Source organism: Mesoplodon bidens, assembly GCF_964165515.1.
Source record: "Mesoplodon bidens genome assembly, chromosome: 1".
NCBI lineage: Eukaryota > Metazoa > Chordata > Mammalia > Artiodactyla > Ziphiidae > Mesoplodon > Mesoplodon bidens.
This window is the reverse complement of record NC_138176.1, coordinates 187,953,900-187,974,188: the sequence shown is the minus strand read 5'-3', so window position 1 is coordinate 187,974,188 and position 20,289 is coordinate 187,953,900. Positions and strand designations below refer to the sequence as shown.

The window sequence follows — 20,289 nt, the reverse complement described above, 5'->3', positions numbered from 1 at the left end:
TATCTACTTGATTTTTAAAAAGGTTCATGTTCTCTGTTGACATTTTCCATTTTATCTTTGATTTTCTTAAACCTATTATAGTTGTACTAAAGTTTGTGCTTGATACATACAATTTTTTTAATCTACTGTGGGTCTGTTTCTATTTTTTTTTTCCTCTTGGTCTTCAGTCAGTCATTTGATCTTTTCTCCTGGTATGCCTGATAGATTTTGATATCATGCCAGATACTGCTTATGGAAAAATCATAGAGAAAATTTGAGTCCTAGATTTTGTGAACAGCCTACAGAAAAGATTCATCTTTGCTTCTCACAGGCAGTTAAGTAGGGGCAAATAATTTTAGCCAAAATAGGAATAGTTTCAAAGTTGGTTTGGGGCTCTTTTTGCCTGTTTTTTGTTAGTCTTTACTTCTAGTTTACAGCCCTTTAGATGTCCCATCTGAAATTCTGAGTGTTTACCAGGATCCTCTTTCATGGTGTGTCTTGAACACTGACTTGTGTCTTCCCAACCCTTTGAGACTGCCAAAACTCTGCTTAATGCTGCCTACAAATCAATAAATGCCTTGAAGGAAAAAGCAGAGGTGAATGTCAAATTCATGTTCTCTTGCTGATCATCATTCATCAAGCTGTTGCTAAGTTGATAGGTCTCCAATGCTGTCAAACAGATTTGTAAATATAGATTTTAATCAACTTTTATACTTGTTTTGTGTGAGCAAGGAGAGTTGTGCTTATAATAGCTGGCCTATATCATAGTTATAGGAGAAGTTGCAAACTTCATACTCTTAATCACTGCTGTGTGCGGCTTTGTAAACAGAAAATTCCAGACAAGACCCACTCCTCTAAGTATTTATGATTTAGTTTGGAGAAAACCTCATAGAGAGAACTCTTTTCTTTCTTTCTTTCTTTTTTTGTTATAAATTTATTTATTTACTTATTTGGCTGAGTTGGGTCTTCATTGCTGCACACGGGCTTTTCTCTAGTTGTGGCGAGTGTCGTTGTGGTGTGCGGGCTTCTCATTGTGGTGACTTCTATTGTTGCAGAGAGACTCTAGGCATGCGGGCTTCAGTAGTTGTGGCATGTGGGCTCAGTAGTTGTGGCTCACGGGCTCTAAGTGCAGGCTCAGTAGTTGTGGTGCATGGGCTTAGTTGTTCCACGGCATGTGGGATCTTCCCAGACCAGGGCTCAAACCCGTGTCCCCTGCACTGGCAGGTGGATTCTTAACCACTATGCCACCAGGGAAGTACCAAGAACTCTTTTCTAATAGAATATTACAATGTGTTTATGGACTAAACTAAATTAAGAGGATCTGGGAACTCTTTGAGGCTATGGGCCATGCTTTACTAATTTTTATGTCTTAAGTATTTGCTTGATAAATTTGGTGAGTTGGATGGACATGAAAACAAGTACTCTAGGAGTTTAGGGTAGAACAGAAGGACTGTGTGAGCTACAGTATCCAGGCAGGGTTGAGTAGGTCAAAAGGGGTTTCTTGGTAGATGTCTAATGTTTGGGTAGGTTGAGGGGAGAAGAAGCTAAATTCAAGGAGAAAACATGTGCCAAGCCTGAAGGTAAAGCTGGCAAGCATAGGAGACAATGAGGAGACCAGTCTATCTGTAACAAAGGATTTGTGTTAGGGAGTAAGTGTTAGATGGATAGAGTGGAGGCATATGGTGGGAAATGGGGAATACCAGATTGTGGGAAGTTGATTGTCTTCTGTGGCAAAAGGGTTTTGATAACACTTCCATGGAATGTTAATAGAAGTTAAGCCAAAAAAAAGAAATAAATAAAGGAGACACTGAGGTTTGGGAAACATTGGTTTAAACAGATTTGTTTCCTGCAAGATTTCTTTGAACCTTTAAACTGTGCGTGCTGAATTTCCAAAATTGTTTAAACTCAGCAAACTTTTGATTATAAAGGAACAGTGACTCTTGGAACATATTTTGGGAAATTGGATTATGTGGGCATTGAGGAAACTCTTGCTGGAATGTTACACTAGCATGAAAGACTTGTGAAATCTGGAACTTTTATGATATTGTTCACAGTTCTACCCTTGAGGAGAATATCTTGCAAAAGTATTCTTTCGGTGTATCTTAATTGAATGAATTGTTGGTTTTAGTGGATGAAGGAAGATTGAAATCAGGGTGAAGTCAAGATGAATTTACCAATGTGAATCTGATAGTGTGGTATAGGATGGACTGCAGGGGGAAGAGGTGGAAGCTGAAAAACCAAAAAGGAAGCTGTTAAAATTATCCAGACCTAAGATTTTTTCTTGGATGTGGTGACCCTTGAAAATGGAAACTAAAATGGATAACAGTGATATTTTGCAAAGAGAATTGACAAGACATAGTGATAGATTAGATGAAGGAGGAAGGAAATTCTCAAGGAGCCCAGAGAGTTCAGATGGCTCTGAGGTTGATGGAGTAGGGAAGAAGGAATTTCTGTACAAGACTTTGTTCTGTTTCCTTCATGAAGCCTAATGATTTGATAGATAGGATCATAAAGTATGTAATTCCATGAATTTTTACCTTGTGTTTGAGAACTTTCTTCTTCTTATTATTTTTTAATTTAGCCGCACCACCTGGCTTGTGGGATCTTAGTTCCCCGACCAGAGGTCGAACCCAGACCCCAACAGTGAAAGCGCTGAGTCCTGAATCCTAACCACTGGACCACCAGGGAATTCCCTTGAACACTTTCTGTGCAGAAAAGATCACAAGTTTTTAAACAACAAAGCTATGTATGGGAGAGAGTTTGAATGAAAAATACAGGAAAATACCCATATTTTAAAAGAATCACACTGAATTTTAGTGAAAGCAAATATATTGTGCAAAGATTCTGACTTAGGCAACTTTTCTTCCAGCTCGTAATTCTATGATATCTACATATAAAGTATGCTAATTAGAACATTAGAAATTTAAGTTGATGCAAATTAGGCAATTATTTTGAGCTACTTCTTTTCCAAAAGAAACTGGAGTGTTCTAGGATTACCAACAAGTGGGCTTGTGATTTGGGGAGTGAATAGGCTGGGAGGTTGGAAATGTAGGTTCTGTCTAGTCTAGACATACTAAGAGTCAAAACATAGGCAAACCTGAACTATCACCATCACCTGCTATGTCTGATCAAACCTTATGAGTCCCAAGGGAGCTGACTTCTCCAGCTCAGAAGAAGCAACAGATGGAATGGAAGCAGCACAGACTTCAGACTCACAGACTTAGATTTAAATCCTAGGGGAGAATAAGTTGCTTCTTAGCTTTTAGTCTACTTATCTATAAAGTCGGAATAATCATCTCACAGGATAGTAGTGAGGATTAAATAAGATATAGAATGACTAGCACCGTAGAAATTAGGCACGCGTGTATACATCAGTGAATGAATACTGTGTTATAGTCCCTTAGATACACCTTCTACCTACCAACCAGACCTGCTTCCCATCTGAAAATCATATGTCCATTAGTATTTCATCTAGGGACCTTGAAGGATGCTACCTTTGTGATGATGACAATTAGGAGTGATGATAAAATAGATTTAATAATGATTACCAGAAAAAAATATTCAAAAATGTTTTCAAAGGATTTCCAAGTAAAGTATGGTAGTTCTAAGGGTCAGGTGTTGGTGGGGCTAGAAAAAAATTTTTTCCTTGCTGGAAAAGTTGTAAATACTTAGGTAGTAATATCAAGAATAAATATGAAGTGACTCTAAACAGCAAATCATAGTTTTCACTAATTGTAACTAACATCTTCTTTCCATTATACCAGTGAGAAGAAGCTCATTACAGATGCCCTTAATAAAAATCAATTTCTGAAGAGACTGGATCCTCAGCAGATCAAAGACATGGTGGAATGCATGTATGGGAGAAACTACCAGCAAGGGAGTTACATTATTAAGCAAGGAGAACCAGGAAACCATATCTTTGTACTGGCAGGTGGGCTTCACAGATTTTTCCAGTCACCATATAATAAATATTTGCCTATAGTTTAATGATTTTTTGCAAACATTTATAAAAATGCAAAATTGGTTGCTCTGTTTGTAGAAAACATAACAGATTGAGCTCATGAAATAGTAACCTTGTTGATCTAATTGTCATGTCGCTAATACTTAATATTTACAGAATGCTTTCTATATGTCCAGCATCCTACTGAGAACTTAATAGAAAGATCTCATTTCAACTCACTGACTCTGTTAGGCAAGTGCTACTATCTTCATGTTACTATGTGGACTGTGTCACAGAGAGGTTAAGTGACTTACCCAAGGCCACACAGCTCATTAGTGGTGGAGGTAGAATGCAAATGTAAACAATCTTATTAGAGAGTCCATACTTTTAATCACAATGCCACTCACTCAACATATGCAAGAAGGTGTTTCAGAGCATTCAAAACACTGCTGCTTGTGTTGACCTTTTTACATTGTTGTACCATGGAAAAGAAAACAATTATTTTTGTGACTTTGTAAAATATTTTCATTATATACCAATGATTTCAAAAGACAATTTAGGTACATTTAACCAACAGATAAGTCAAATGGAATGCCTTAAGGTTAAAGCTGGTGTTTTTAGAACCATTTAAATGGCTTCTTCCATACATGATCCCTTGAACATGCTTCCATGCTGGGTAGATTATAATGGTTAGATAGGAAAAGGATTTATTTCTCAAATGCCTATCAAACATATAAATCTTATACTGGAATTCAACAATTTTTTTTTTAGATATAGAAGCAAGAAATCATCTGAACAGAGCTTACAGTTACTGAATGCCCTGTCAAATTCTGAATTGCTCCCAATTTTTGAGTTTTAGGGGGAAAAGTTAACTGGCTTGCTCAGAGGTAGTGGTAACCTGGGATGTGCTGTGGCCTTTTATTTTGCACTGTAGGTCCTGACGATCTAAGCAATGCTTTATAAACTTTATAATTTTTTATTGATGGCCAACTATAGCCAAAGCCCAGTGCTGAGTTCTGAGAGAGACACAGGTGAATAAGACATGATTCCTGTGGGAGGTTACATTCTGGTAAGTGGCCTGCAACTTTAGACAAATCCTTGTATAGCAAGAGGGGTAAAAAGAATCACAGAAACTAAGAAACAAAGGTAAGCAATGCTTTTATGATTCTTGTTTCCTTGAGGCCTTAGATGTAGAGCAGAAGTTGCCTATCCAAACAAATTAATACACATCTATTGACAGTGTATAAAAGATTGTTTTCTCTATTTTGATTCTTTAAACATGCCAGTTGCATAATTATTAGTGTATTATTTGCCACATACGTCTTTGTAGACGGCCTTAAAACTATTATAGTCATCCTCAAGTAATTATTCTCCCCAAGAAGTGAATTACAGTCTTAATTTAGCCAGCCTTCAAGTTTTAGGGACAGGTGACCCAGAACAATTTCCCCCTCTTTCAACTTTTCTCTTGGCTCTTTCATTTCTACATTAGCAACACTAGAACATTCTGGCAAGAGAAGATAGGACATTAAGTCAACCAATATTTGGAAACCTGCAAGGAAGGATGGGAAACTCATGTCAGCTCATCTTGTTCTTTGCCAGCAACTCTGATGAAAGGCTTGGGGAGAAAAGGGTTTGAACAGAAGTCAGTATCAATATAGTTATTGAAGTCAGGGCTATAGCACACATGGAAATGAAAATTGGATGCTTTCTTATTTGAATTAATTATGATGTTATCTAAAAATTGAATTGTGTGATTTAATTGATGGAGCAAATTAGTTTGTTAATTCAAAATCTCCCCTTTATAAAATATAGCAAGAATAGCAAATAGTAAAAGCATATTTAGCTTAAACTTTTGGTATTCCATATAATAGTTCAGTGTTGCTCAAGTCCCATGTGCCATAACGAATTGGAAAAAAACTTGAAATGCATAAAGTTCCATGATTCTAACTCAACAGTGAAGCTAAGTAGTTTTGATGGAATAGAATTTAGTTATAATGAGAAATTATTAAATTGCATAACTAATATATAAGATTCAGAGCCAAAACAATTTATTTCTTACTAGAATATAAGTTCTAACAGGATAAATATCTTTTCTGTTTTGTCTACGCTGTCTCTCTCTCACCTGGGCTAGTTCCTGGCACAGCATAGGTATTCATATCAGATGCATTGAATGAGTGGGTGGACAGAGATGACCCAGAGCTACTTAGTGATGAATTAGGAGGAGGAAAGACCAGTTCTTCAAGGGAAAGAGAAATAACCCCACCATTTTCTTCCTCTAAGAATATAGGTCATTTTTGCAAATGCTTTTGATTAGCTAAGGTTTTATTTGCATTTGTTTGAAGGGAAAAGAGAAGAGAATTGCCAGGGCAGAAGCATGGTGAGGAAGTTGCCTCTCCTTTCCCCCAAACTCTGCTTAGCCAAAGATTGGTGTCAAGCACTCTTCTTTTTCTTTTTTTATGACTTTAATTTTTAGAGCAGTTTTAAGTTTACAGCAAAATTGATAGGGCGGAATAGAGATTTCCCATATACCCCTGCCTCCCCACATCCACAGCCTCTCCTGTTATCAGCATCACTCACCAGCAAGGTACAGTTTTTTTTAAACCAAGGATGAACCTACATTGACACATCGTAATCACTCAACGTCCATACTTGGTATTGTACAGTCTCTAGGTTGCGACAAGTGTATAATGACATATATCCATCGTTATAATATCAAACAGAGTATTTCCACTGCCCTAAAAATCCTCTGTGCTCCGCCTATTCATCTCCTCCCCAACCGCTGGCAACCACTAATCTTTTAATTTTCTCTGTCGTTTTCCCTTTTCCAGAATGTTACATAGTTGGAATCATATAGTATTTAGCCTTTTCAGATTGGTTTCTTTCACTTAGAAATATGTATTTAAGGTTCCTCCACGTCTTTTCATGGCTTAGTATCTCATTTCTTTTTAGCACTGAGTAGTATTTCATGGTCTGGTTGTATCACAGTTTATCCATTTACCCACTGAAGGACATCTTGGTAATTTCCAAGTTTTGACAATTATGAATAAAGCTGCTATAAATATCTGTGTGCAGGTTTTTGTGTAAACCTAAGTTTTCAGCACCTTTGGATAAATACTAAGGAGCACAATTGCTGGATTGTATGGTAAGAGTATGTTTAATTTTGTAAGAAACCACCAAACTGTGTTCCAAATTGGCTGTACCATTTAGCATTCCCACCAGCAATGAATGAGAGTTCCTGTTGCTCCACATCCTCTCCACCATGTGGTGTTGTCAGTGTTCCAGATTTTGGTCATACTGTTAGGTGTGTAGTAGTATCTCGTTGTTTTAATTTGCATTTCCCTGATAAATGTGATGTGGATCATCTTTTCACGTGCTTATTTGCCATCTGTATATCTTCTTTGGTGAGCCTCTGTTAAAGTCTTTGGCCTTTTTTTTTTTTTTTTTTTTTTGTGGTACGCGGGCCTCTCACTGTTGTGGCCTCTCCCGCTGTGGAGCACAGGCTCCGGACGCGCAGGCTCAGCGGCCATGGCTCACAGGCCCAGCCACTCTGTGGCATGTGGGATCCTCCCGGACTGGGGCACAAACCCGTGTCCCCTGCATCGGCAGGCGGACTCTCAATCACTGCGCCACCAGGGAAACCCTGGCCATTTTTTAATTAGGTTGTTTTCTTACTGATGAGCTTTAAGAGCTCTTTGTATATTTTGTAAAACTGTTCTTTATCAGATGTGTCTTTTGCAAAAATATTTCCTCTCAGTCTGTGGCTTGTCTTTTAATTCTCTTCTTAGTGACTTCATTTATTAATGCATTTCAGTGAATGAGGGGTTAGGCAACAAGCAAGGCATGGTGAAGTAATGTACCCCAGGTCACATGGCCAAAGACTAGTCAGAGCCAGGCGGCCTGACTCCAGGGCCAGCATACTTCTCATTTATGACAAGTTAGTCCTTCTGCCAGTGTGAACACCTGTGCTGTGTTTTCAAGACATACAGTGATTGTTGTATTCCTGTGCAAGAGAAGTAGTTTCATGTGCTACATTTTTCATGGGGTAGAATGAATTTTAAATGAAACACTTGCCATCCACTGCTTCAGGAAAGAACTTTGTAACAATCACAATAATAATAATATGGGATTTTGTTTGTTTGTTTTTGTTTTTTGTGGGTTTTTTTTTGGCTGCACTGCACAGCATGTGGGATGTTAGTTCCCCGACCAGGGATAGAACCTGTGTCTGCCTGCAGTGGAAGCACAGAATCCTAATCATTGGACCGCTAGGGAATTCCCAATAGCTAACACTTACATGGCATCTACTATGTCCTAGCCATGGATCTGTGATCCTTACCTATAGTAACTTACTTCTCACAACTGTATGAAGTAAATATTATTAATATTATCCCCATTATTGATGAGGAACCCAGGCAGAGTGGGTAACTCTTCAGGCTAATCAGCTAATAGAGAGTGGGCCTCAGTCTGCATTCTTAACCACTTTATTATAATGAGAATCATAAGATATCTTATCTGTATGCTTTGTATACCTTCTGATTGTTTTTTTTAACTTATGGAATCCAGGTGGATTTTGATTACTTGTGTTTTCTTACATTCTACTTGATAGAGGGTCGACTAGAGGTGTTCCAAGGGGAGAAATGGCTATCATCCATTCCTATGTGGACGACGTTTGGAGAACTAGCCATTTTATACAACTGTACAAGAACTGCTTCTGTGAAAGGTAACAGGAGATGAAATACAGTATTTTTAAAATTGTTACACAACGTTAAAGATAACCTAAGACACTCTTGCATCCTGAGTCTTTTTGTCTCCCACTGTGCCCCATATGCTCTCATTAATAGAAAGGCTATGCTTATAAAAGGATTTATATTGAAGCCCTTGTCTAAATGATTCAAGCTTAAAAAGACCTTTCTGTCAGATACCAGTATATAAAATATGGCTTTAAACAGAATTGATTCCAGTATTTTCTATCGTTGCCACTTCAATTTTTTATTATGTAGACATTTGCCTTTGGCTCATCCAGCATGTTTGCTTTCTATTCTCCATGAGGTTCTGACCGTATTACAAACCAGAAAATTTAATTAAACCAGTAAAAGTGTATAAATATCAAAAAGGATATGAATTAATTAGTGAGAGTTTTCATGAGTGACTTTTGGGATTAGTTCAGTTGCTTCTCCTTAGGGTTCTTGTTTTTATCGACTTTATTCCTGGTAATATCGGGTTTTCTTCTGAATTACTTAGATGTGGTGTTTCTCAGAGTTTGGGACGAGGTTATGTGTGTCAGCATTGTTGCAGTATTTGATAAAAATGCAGATTCTGAGGCTCCACTCCAAATAATCTCTGACAATGGGGCCCAGGGATCTCTATTTTTAACAAGAATGTCAAAATAATTCTAATTCACTCTAAAGTTTAGTAAACCAGAGATTTTGATTTTGATCTCTTCTGTAGGCTCTCATCACTCCTTTAAAAAATATCTTACTACCATAATTTCATACAGATTTTTTAGGGCTGCTACTTCTGCTCTTCTTCCTTTTTAGATTTTATTCTTGCTTTTAATGTCTTTCCTATGAAAAGGTTGTCCCAAAAACTGTCTTGCATAATCTCTTTGAAAATGATTTTATATATTTTATGTAAAAGTAACCATAGAGATTCTTAAAATATATTGGCTCTCGTTAGCAACAGTGTCTAAACAATATAAAAAGACACAAAAACAGACTCACACGCAGAGATCTTTAACTTTCAATTATCTGCTTGTGAATTCTTCACTTTCTGGATTAGCTACAGGCTGGCTGGCTTTCTTTTGTATCACAGCACAAATCTAAAATACCTCCTGATGATGTAGTGTGTAATTAGGGATTGCAAACTAATTTTAAATCACCCTAAGCAAAACATAATTAGAATGGAAATATTTTGCTGCTCACTTTCAAATCATCATTTATTTCAAAGTCAAAAAGGATTTTATAAAATTACCTGCTCTTTACATCACTACTTCCTTCCATTTGCATGCTTAAATAATGCATTGTTCAAGAAATATCATTTTATGAGAGTACCTGAAAAATTTATTGATTAACATGTTGGAATGTTTTCTTAATCTGAGAGCTAAACAATATTTTATTATTTTCTTGATTTTTCTAAAGCTATTACCAATGTTAAAACATGGGCACTAGATCGAGAGGTATTCCAGAATATAATGAGAAGGACAGCTCAAACTAGAGATGAACAGTACAGAAACTTCCTCAGAAGGTAAGAATAACACGCTGGTGGCAGAAAGAGCACAAGGTGGTGTAGCCATATTGTGGATATGTTAGTTTTATCAGAGTAATTATTTTACTACAGTCTTTCTTATTTAAACATTTTCCATATGATTAAGCCAAAGGAACAAAAGTATTCTCTTGCAGTAAATGCCACTATATATATGAAGAATTATGTTTCATTCCCATTAGTCTTGTTCACTGATTTATTTCTCTTGCTAATTTTGCCCTTGTGTTGATGGAGTCATTGCACATAGTATAGAATAATGTGCATAAAATCCTAAAATATTCACTTGGGTTGCTCAGTTGACTTTGAAAGATGTCCTGTAATTTGGAAGTAGATAACAAAAGATAATAATGCTTTGCTTAAAATAATATTAAAATAAATTATTTTACTGTCCTCACTTGCTTTACCTGAGACATTTTTTCTCATTGGCATAGCCACGCCATCTTCCAAATTACTATTATTTGCAGCAAATTAACTTGCCAAAAATGTTATTATGCTTGCTATCACGACATGGATCCTTGGAACATACACATTTTGTCAACTGTTCTGAACCCCCAACAACTTGGATGCATCAAATTACAGAGAAACAAGTACCTTTGTAACTGAAAAGGTCAGCTACACACTAAAAACATTTTTTTGGAAAGTATAAGTTCCTTATTTAAACTATTTCTGTGTCTTTTGTGGGAGATTTGACAGTCTGTGAAACTGCAATACATACTGTAATGAAATGTAACCTTTGATAAGTGGTAATAACAATAAAATATCCTGTGGTTTCCAAAAATAAATTCTAAGTTCTTTTTAAGTATAGTGACTTTATCTTGCATAAGTAGCCTGCAAAGTCAATGATTTTAGGGCTGTGCCGTGCCTAGCATATAGTGAGGACTCAGTGAATATTGAATGAAGGCATTGTTTATCAGTAGAACATTGCAGGCATTGAGGTTTTTCATATGGACGCTTGCTGATTTACTTTCCCGGAAACAATAATGACTCCTGGAAGAGAGCTGCAGTAATGACAGTGTGACAATCAGTGCCTTAGCCATCATGTTGTGGGGTCTACTTGAGTCTAGGTAATCTCAAAATCCAGCAACTGAGCAATGCAGGTCAGTATTTAAAGCTAATAAACTGCACTTATGCAAGGGCCAAAAAAGGATACATAAATAAACCGGTGCCCATGGGTTGCATCATGTCTGAGATAAAACCTGAGCCACTAGGTTTCCCCTTGGAGTGTAGTGTGTTCTGCCTTAGTGGAGGGAGCTCAGAGAATTTACTAGTACAGGTTCCTTCCCTCCTTTTCTTCTTTCTGGTATCTCATTCATGCATTCGTTCAATGAATACTTATTGCCAGGCGTAAACATTGTGGATTCAGTGGTGAACAAGATAAACCTGACCTCTGCCTTCCTAGAGGGGAGACAGACAAAAGATATTTTCTCATATCAATTTCCTCACCAATCCCCAAAGGTGATAGGCTTACAGGAGAGAATTTTCACTAACGCTAGAGTGCCCAGTTTGGACCCGAAGTAGAACTTTCATGACGGGCATGTGTTAGTCAATTAAACCAAAGGAACAAAAAGTATTCCCTTTTCTTCTATATGCCACTATATAGAAAAAAATTCTGGTTAACCCTTTTACCTTTTCACCATAAGGTGACATATTAGTGAAATACATTTCTCTTTGTTTCATAATATACAGTAAGCTCTTTTCCATTTACATCTTTTTTTTTTTTAAAGAAGATGTTGCAGGTAGGATTTTATTAATTTATTTATTTTTGCTGTGTTGCGTCTTCGTTTCTGTGCAAGGGCTTTCTCTAGTTGTGGCAAGCGGGGGCCACTCTTCATCGCGGTGTGTGGGCCTCTCACTGTTGTGGCCTCTCTTGTTGCGGAGCACAGGCTCCGGACACGCAGGCTCAGCGGCCATGGCTCACGGGCCCAGTTGCTCCGCGCCATGTGGGATCCTCCCAGACCAGGGCTCGAACCCGTGTCCCCTGCATTAGCAGGCAGATTCTCAACCACTGCACCACCAGGGAAGCCCTATCTTTTTATTATGAAGTATCTGACACGTATCAAATGATACATAGTACACATGTAAGTTATAATAACATAATAACAAAGTGAGCCCCATCAAGCTACAGCCCAGACTAAGTAGAAAGTTAGCAAGTTGTTGACATTTTCATTTGCTCCCCTATGTCATTTTCTAGCCTTCCTTGGGGGTACCTCCTCTCCTTGGAGTAGTCTGTATTCTGAAGTTTGGTAATTGTAACCTTGCTATTCTTTATTATTTTGCCTGTAGCTTGGTTTAGCCTATTTTTGAACTTTACAAAATTGGTGTTATTTTTGCAAGTCAGTTTTTTCACTCAATACATTTTTTAAGGTTCGTCTACTTGGTTAGTGCAGTCATTTCTCCTGTTGTAGAGTTCTGTTATCTGACTCGACCACAGTTCATTTATCTGCTCTCCCATTGGGCATGTTCCAGTGTTCTGCAATTACAAATGATTCAGATGCAGACATTCTTAGACCCAGCTCCTGGCTACGTGCCTCCTGGTCCTTGTGTTCAAGAATGAGTCTAGATCTCTCTTTTCAAAACTCAGATCCAATCATGCATTTATGGAGGAGCATCATTTTTTCCTTAGGGGTGTCAAATTTTAGATGTTAAGAAAGAAGTATCTATCTTCTAGAAATTATATAAACAGTCCTGAGTAAAAATGGGTAAAGTAGAAATTTCTCTAAAAGAACAATTTAATCATACTGATGGGTTAATCATACTGAGTGGAATTTTTTGATTTTTTTTCAAACAATTTCAGTGTTCCATCATTCTCTGTATATTATTATTATCTGTAAAAATGTTCCTATTACATGCCTCTGGCTACCATTAATTTTAAAAGACGGTACAATATGACTAATAATCAAGATCATTTCCATGCTAATTCCTACATTCCCTCCTGGATTCAGTCTTTACTTAATTACAAGGATTTAGATGAAAATCTGATTCTCCTCTGGAAGCAGAGGTCCTCATCCATGCTAATAAAAGAGATATTGAGATGTGGAACACATTTCTGGATGTGATTCACTTCGAAAGCCAACAACAAATGTAATTTTTTTTCTCCAAAGAAACAAAATTTGATTTTTTTCCTTTCATGGGGTCTTACTATTTTTATTTATTTACCTGTGATAAATGTCTGCTGTTATATGTGATCATATAATTTCAATGTATCTGAAATTCAGTTATTTATGTGTGATATATTTGGTGGCTTACTTTGGAAAAATTAAAGTGCATTATATTTTTTAAATGCATGCATGAATCTATGTAGAGGTGTATATTTATAGTTTAATTTATGATGATAATTAAATAAAGGTTTCTTTTTAATTATGCAGCGTATCCTTGCTGAAGAATTTACCTGAAGATAAATTAACCAAGATCATTGACTGCTTGGAAGTGGTAAGAAATTTTAAAGTAAAAACTATATTTCATTAAAAGATTATATAATCTAATCATTATTAGCACTGTAAATGATTATAAAGGAAACGATGGTGATCACCAGTCCACAGAGACCAAGAGCCTTTTTCTATTGTGAAAACTCACACTGATTAAGGGGCTGGGGTGGGGTTCGGGGACTCTTTGAAATATATAAAAGAAAATTAGATTTGCATGTGTAAAGTGACATTTGATTTACATATTTTAATCTTTTTAGTATATTTTATAAAACTTATCTGCCTCATTCAAGAGGCATTTGATTTTCTGCAATTAACATCACAATCCCTTACAGAGTTTTCATAGTATGAAGGAGTCTGTGATGCATAATTAGGTAATGGAGTAGAGAAAGGGTATATTGGGACTTTCGTGAACAGGCTTCTGAATCACGCTATGAAACACTCCATACTTGAAAACTCTAAGCTATGAAAAGACATTAAAAAACAAAACAAAACAAAAAAACCCTGTACTTAAGAAGCACTTTACCTATTTTAACATCTAGGGGAAAATGGCGTATTGGAACATGTTCAAAAATTCATATTAAGCATCATGCAGATGGTTGGTTCTTGTCCAAGACTAGTCAAGTCTTTTTGTGAATAATGTTTTTATGACATGTACCTTGGATTCTAATAATTTGCATTATACAAAAACCTCTTCAGAGATTAATATTCAAAGTAAATAACCTCCGTCTAACTTTTTTTTGGTGTGTGTTGGTCAATTTCATTGAAACCAAATTGCTTTTTGGGAATTTAAAGGAGGTAAGGAATAGTAAAGGAATCAGATGTAGACTTTAAGATTTTATAAAGTTCTTCTCAGTGGGAGACAAAAAATACCCTGCAAGACTGATTGTTGACAGATTCATGCCTCTGTCAATCTCAACATACAATGTAAACTAATACCTGTTGAGAAGGGAGCACCAACCATTTTATCCTTAAGTGTAAGTGACACCAGTAATGTTTCCATTTACAATTCATGGAACCCATCCAGCAGTTTATCAAGGACAGGCCATGATGACACAGTGCCTGGCCTTGTGTCCCCAGAGCGTTCAGATATGAAGTCATTTTCAAGAGGACTGCTTGCCCTGCATCTCTTGGGATTTTCTCAGTGTAACATAACCCAATCACAGATGTTACAAATTAATAATTCATCCTAATTTCTGAGTAATTTTTTTAAAGCTGGAGAGGCCCTATATTTTTCTGTTAACCGAGGAAATCTGTTTTTAATATAACACTAATAGAGTAGATTCACCAGAGGGGAATTCCATGCTGACAGAAAATATTAAAATTTAGTATCATTAAAAATAAATAGTACATTAGACATATTTATAGTAGCCACAAGCAATAGCTACAGAATATATAGATGGGGGCTCCAACCTAGTATTAATTAACACACAATTCGAATTTGAAAGTCTCATCTTTTAAAACACGTAGGAGGTTTTATTATATATTAGCATTTGCAGACAGCAGTGTGGTTTATAAAGGGCTCTTTATTCATACCTGGCAAACAAATGTGTGTCTCTGTAATGTGTGAAAATTCACAAATTCGAAAGTGATTAACAAGGGAGTAATGGGATCTATTTAGCGCTAAGAAAAGCACATAATTTACCAGCATAGCTTGGACTAATGACCCATCAACTGGGTCCTGACCACAGCCAATCACTAATGCATTGGAGTTATGACAGAGCACCTGCTGAGTTCCAGGGCCAGCTGTCCCACAAACTGGCTCCATAATCTTTGAGAAAAACAGGCTGAATCTGGCATGCTATTTAGGAGTTGATTTGGGGTGGTTTTAAGTTTTTGTGAAGGGGGCGGGGAGGGAGTATCAGAATTTCCCATCACCATGCAGTTGGTCTGATGTGTTTGTTAAGACTTTTGTTTGTTGAAGTCCTAGACCACGTGGCCCGAATGTGCAGTGTGCCAACAGCATTTCTTGCTTTAACATACATCACCCAAAGTATTCAGTTATGGAGGCAGACATTGCCTTTAAACTTCTTCTCATGGGCTAATGGGAAAAAGAGGGTGGGAAAAATAGCAACATATTCACTGGTGTGCTTTAAGAGTTAACTAATGAACACCCTAAAGCACGACACAGATTCCAAATGCAGTGTGACTATTAATGATAATGAAAATGACACTGTGACTTCCGTACCTGGCAGTTGGGTCGTACGGAACACAAGAGTGGGAAGAGTTTCTGTTCCCACTCTCGGTGAGAGATCCGGGAAGCCTGGGATTTGACTGTGTGGTGGATTGAAAAGTTACGGAACTCTTTGTTACAGAGATTTGGTATTTGACCCAGTGACCCTCTACACTGCCACTCTGACATGGCATCTTTCATGAAACTGGAGCTCTAGTTGGAGTGGGACTGGGGTGGGGAATGTGAAATGTCCTTGTCCTTAATCAGATCACCAGTGATGCTGCTTAAAAGACAGATTCCCAGGTACTACCTCACACTTACTGAATCAGAAACTCTGGGGTAGGGACCCAGAAATCCACATTTTAACATTTTAACAACACGATTCTTAAAGTTTAAAGTTATGAATTGAATATATATATTTAGGGTTTGCCATAGTCTGCCTCTTTAGTCACAAGTTTTCCATTTTTCATCATTTTTTGAAAGTCTGGTCTTCCTTTCTTGTAGTTCCTGCTAACACTTGCATAAGCCAGAGGGTTTTTCTCATTTTAATGGTTACATCTAGAACCATAAGAAAGTTGAGATAATTGTGGATTTTGCCAGTTTATGGACCCGTTAATTAAAGGGGGGGGCAGCTAGGTGACCTAGAAAGTTAGTTAGTCCAAAGTCTGGAGATTAAGGTTTATGGTCAAGCCTCTATCCCTCGCAGCTGTCAGTTAATTGTGGTGGGCATCAGGGTCATCTCATCTATAAAATAAGGGGGTGCTGGGTCACATCTCTACGGGCTGTCTCAGTGTTTCAGTTACAAAATTCTATACAGTTGGCTCACCCAAATGGAGGAATTTCTGTTGATTTTCATTTTGTAGGCTCTGGTTCCTTAGAAATAAGCAATCAGATGCTAAATTATGCCGGAATGGTTGATAGGGTCCACCTAATCCAGGTGTGTTTGCTTTAAAATTTCTAAGGTGTTTTAACTACTGTACTTGGACAAACAAAACTAGCTGGTAGCAAACCCCAATAAATGTATACAGTTTTTTAAACAGTCAACTTAGGGACATGGTCACATGATGCAGGGTTTGTGTGTGTGTGTGTGTGTGTGTGTGTGTGTGATCATACATATGACTGTGTATCATCAATTCTTCTTTGTGATGAAGATTTCTAGCCACACACTAAGGAAACTAAGGAAATCATAGGCTTGCTTCTTTGTCTTTGTCCTCCATCACCTTAGATTTTAATTCTGGTTTCATATATTCTATTTACAGGCACTCAGGCTCTATCTATCATTTTGCTAGCTATCACAGAATGAGCATTTTCTTTACATGAAAAACGCTTTCTGTCTTTAGCAGTTTCTGATGTATGGTTTTCTTCTTCTTCTTTTTTTTTTCCAGTGTATGGTTTACTTTAAACCTCTATCTCTCAGTCTGCCCTGGAATTGATTTCCTAAGTTTCCTTTTGGCCATGTACTAAGTACCTACTCTCAGTGTTTCTAAATATCTTCTTTTAAATCATCTTTTTCAGACTGTGGGACACAACTCATTAGTAGGTCATGCAGTCAATCTAGAGGAACACTTTAAAAAAATATCAGAGTAGTAAGCATAAGTATTGTTCAGATATGTTTCAGTTTTATAGAAATGTGTGTGTGCACGCTCACATGTGTGTATGTGGGTGTATATGTAAAATATGTTTCTTACTGTAGGTCAGGGTAAAAACTGCTTGAAAACCATCGCTTCACAGGGTAGGGTCTATGGCTTCTTGGTCCTCTAAGGGACCTCTTTGCAATGTAACCACCGGCCAATAAACCACACTATTTGCAGTTCTCTTTTTGGTCTTGGTGACCACCCTGGCTAGACTGGCTGCACTCCCCAGTTGACAAACACTGGCTAGTCTGGCATCGTAGCCAGTACTTACCACTATATATTTTTGTTCTGATCTACGTCCACAGTCTTTTCTGATCTATGAAGTTACTGTCAACACACTGGGAGGTATTATTTATCTTCCTTCCATGGTTTTGGGTGACAAAGACTCATCCCTGGGAAAAATACCACTAGGAAGCTTGCCCCTTAAGAAACAACAAAGCTCTTTCTCAGTGTTCCCTTTCCAGCTTCTGCCTTTTGGCTTCTCCGACTGACAGAAATTAAAGCTGCACATCTGCACAGACCAGAGGCTGTCTAATAACTGAAGAACAGCCTATAAGCAGTTCAGAAATTCTCCAGATTCCTTCTGCTCCATCTGGGTAATGGGGACTGAGACTGAGATAGGAACAGGAGAGCCTGAGACCGCCTGAAACAGGAACGTCCACCGTGACACTAGCAGTTCTAATAAAGAGAATTGAACATTAACTATATCATGAAGACCCCTGCACTGCAGTGTCATGGTCACTCACTTAACCTTTGCGAGTCACAGTCTTCTCAATGGTAAAATCACACTTGAATGGAGTGAAGGTTTGTGATAGAGCTATAATGAGAAAAAATAGATAGTTGGAGTAAGCAGCTTGTGATGTAAAAACTCAAAATATTATTTTCCAGGTAGAACAGAAGCATGTTTCCTGCTCACATAACAGTTCAGGGAGGATGGTCCTAGGTGGCTATGCAGAATCCTTCAGGAACCCAAGCTGATGGCTACTCTGCCATCTTCCACATGGTCCCTCTCCCAAGATTTCTCTGGGACATGCCATTACAATTGGGGCACAAGTATGAAGGCACGTGTCTGGAATGGTTCATTGGCCTGGCATGGAAGTGGCATATGTTGCTTCTGCTCAGACCCTTTTAGCTGGAAGTTAACCACATGGCCACAGCTAACAGCAGGGAGGCTGGGGAATGCAGTTTACCTGTGGAAGACATTGATGACCAGCTCACAGACTCTTTCACAGGAATTAACAGTCACCAGGTGACTATCTCACCTAGTCCTCACACATCCTTAGGTGTGGTAGGTCATACCATCTTAATTTTATAGAATAGGAAACTGAGGTCCAGAAGATTTAAGTAACATCTAAGCAAACCGTTCTCAGCCTCCCCCTTAACATGGCAATCATTAATTGAGTATTTACTACATTTCAGATGCTTTTAATGCATCAAAAATTAATTGTCTTTAACTGACTTATGGTGGTAGGCAAAAATGGACCCCCTCCAAAGTATCCACATCCTAAACCTTGGAATGCATAAATGCGTTATGTGACATGGCAAAAGGAACTTTGCAGATGTAATTAAGGTTTGGGACCTTAAAATAAGGGAGATTATCTTGGACTATCTAGGTGGGTCAAGTATTATTACACGGGCCCTTAAAAGCAGAGAATTTTCTCTGGCTGGAATCAGAGAGATGCAGCAGAAGTGGAAGTCAGAGAGATTCCAAGTGTATGAAGAATTCCATGTGCCCTTACTGGTTCTGAAATATCGGGGGCTCTGTGCAAGGACAGGAGAGAAGTCACTGGGAGCTAAGGGTGCAGCCCCCAGCTCACAGCCATCAGGGAAATGGGACCTTATCCTACAACCGCAAGGAACTGAATTCTGCCAACAACCTGATTACACTTGAAAGCAATTTTTTCCCCAGAGCCTCCAGAAAGGAGCACAGCCCTACTGACACCTTGACTTCAGCCTTGAGAGATCCTGAACAGAGAAATTCAGGTGAACCACACCATTCCTGGACTCTCTGACCCACAGAAACTCAGATAATAAATGGGGGTAGTTTCAAGCCACTAAGTGTGTGTGGTTATTTGTTACAGCAGCAATAGAAAACTAATGTGCTTATCTTCTCTCAATCTTTTAGTATAAATGTTCTTATTTGAATTTTCTGGATTGATGAAAGTGAAATTCAAAGCAGAACTGAGATTTGAATCTAGATTTCTATGGCTTCAAAAGTGCTTTTTCCCCTGAGATATTCTGTTTCCTTCCATGAGATGTTGAATGCCTTATAAAATGTATATATTGCTATGTAAATAAAAGGTAAGTTTATTAGTATTAGGAGTAATGTTTATTCCATAAATGTAAATATGTTTTAAGAGTAAATGACCCAAAATGATACTGAACTATAGCAGACACAAAAGTAGTTTTGTTTGGATTTTATTTTCAAGTCTAAAATAAAAATAAGAGAGAGCTATTGTGTTGTTCTTCATGCCTTTTACGAAAATTAAACAAGCCCATTTTTGTTTGTGTAAATAATTAAGAGATCCATTTTAGTTCTATGACTTTGTGGCAATATCAAATTAAAGCAAAATAGGAATGGAAAGTTTAATCCATCTTTTATTTTCTAGGAGACTGAATTGCTTTTTTGGTCTGGCAGGTGGATGAATTACTTTTCGCTGACAAGAATTCTCTGATTACACTCACCTATATGAGGGAAACAAAGAAATAAGTGACAGTTTAGGATTTCATGAGGTTAAACTTTGTTGAAAAACAGAATTTACATGTAAAAATTCTAATGTCAACCTTTCATGATGATAAATCTTTGGAAAGAATCCATATGAAAGAGCTCCTTACTGTGTATGTAGAATTTTCGCAACGATTGCTCTGAAAGAAATTAGGAAT

The 20,289-nt window shown here is 37.5% G+C and overlaps 1 protein-coding gene across 2 annotated transcripts in view; it reads left to right on the top strand.

The window, feature by feature from the left end:
* Positions 1 to 20,289, top strand: part of PRKG2 (protein kinase cGMP-dependent 2) — a gene marked incomplete at its 5' end in the record, with an annotated part of 91,116 nt that overhangs the window by 18,629 nt on the left and 52,198 nt on the right. For both annotated transcript variants that reach the window (XM_081239170.1, XM_081239169.1), the window contains 4 exons: positions 3,744 to 3,910; positions 8,523 to 8,636; positions 10,054 to 10,159; positions 13,543 to 13,606. In XM_081239170.1, the coding sequence (XP_081095296.1) occupies positions 3,744 to 3,910; positions 8,523 to 8,636; positions 10,054 to 10,159; positions 13,543 to 13,606 (451 nt within the window). The remainder of the gene's footprint in view (positions 1 to 3,743; positions 3,911 to 8,522; positions 8,637 to 10,053; positions 10,160 to 13,542; positions 13,607 to 20,289) is intronic.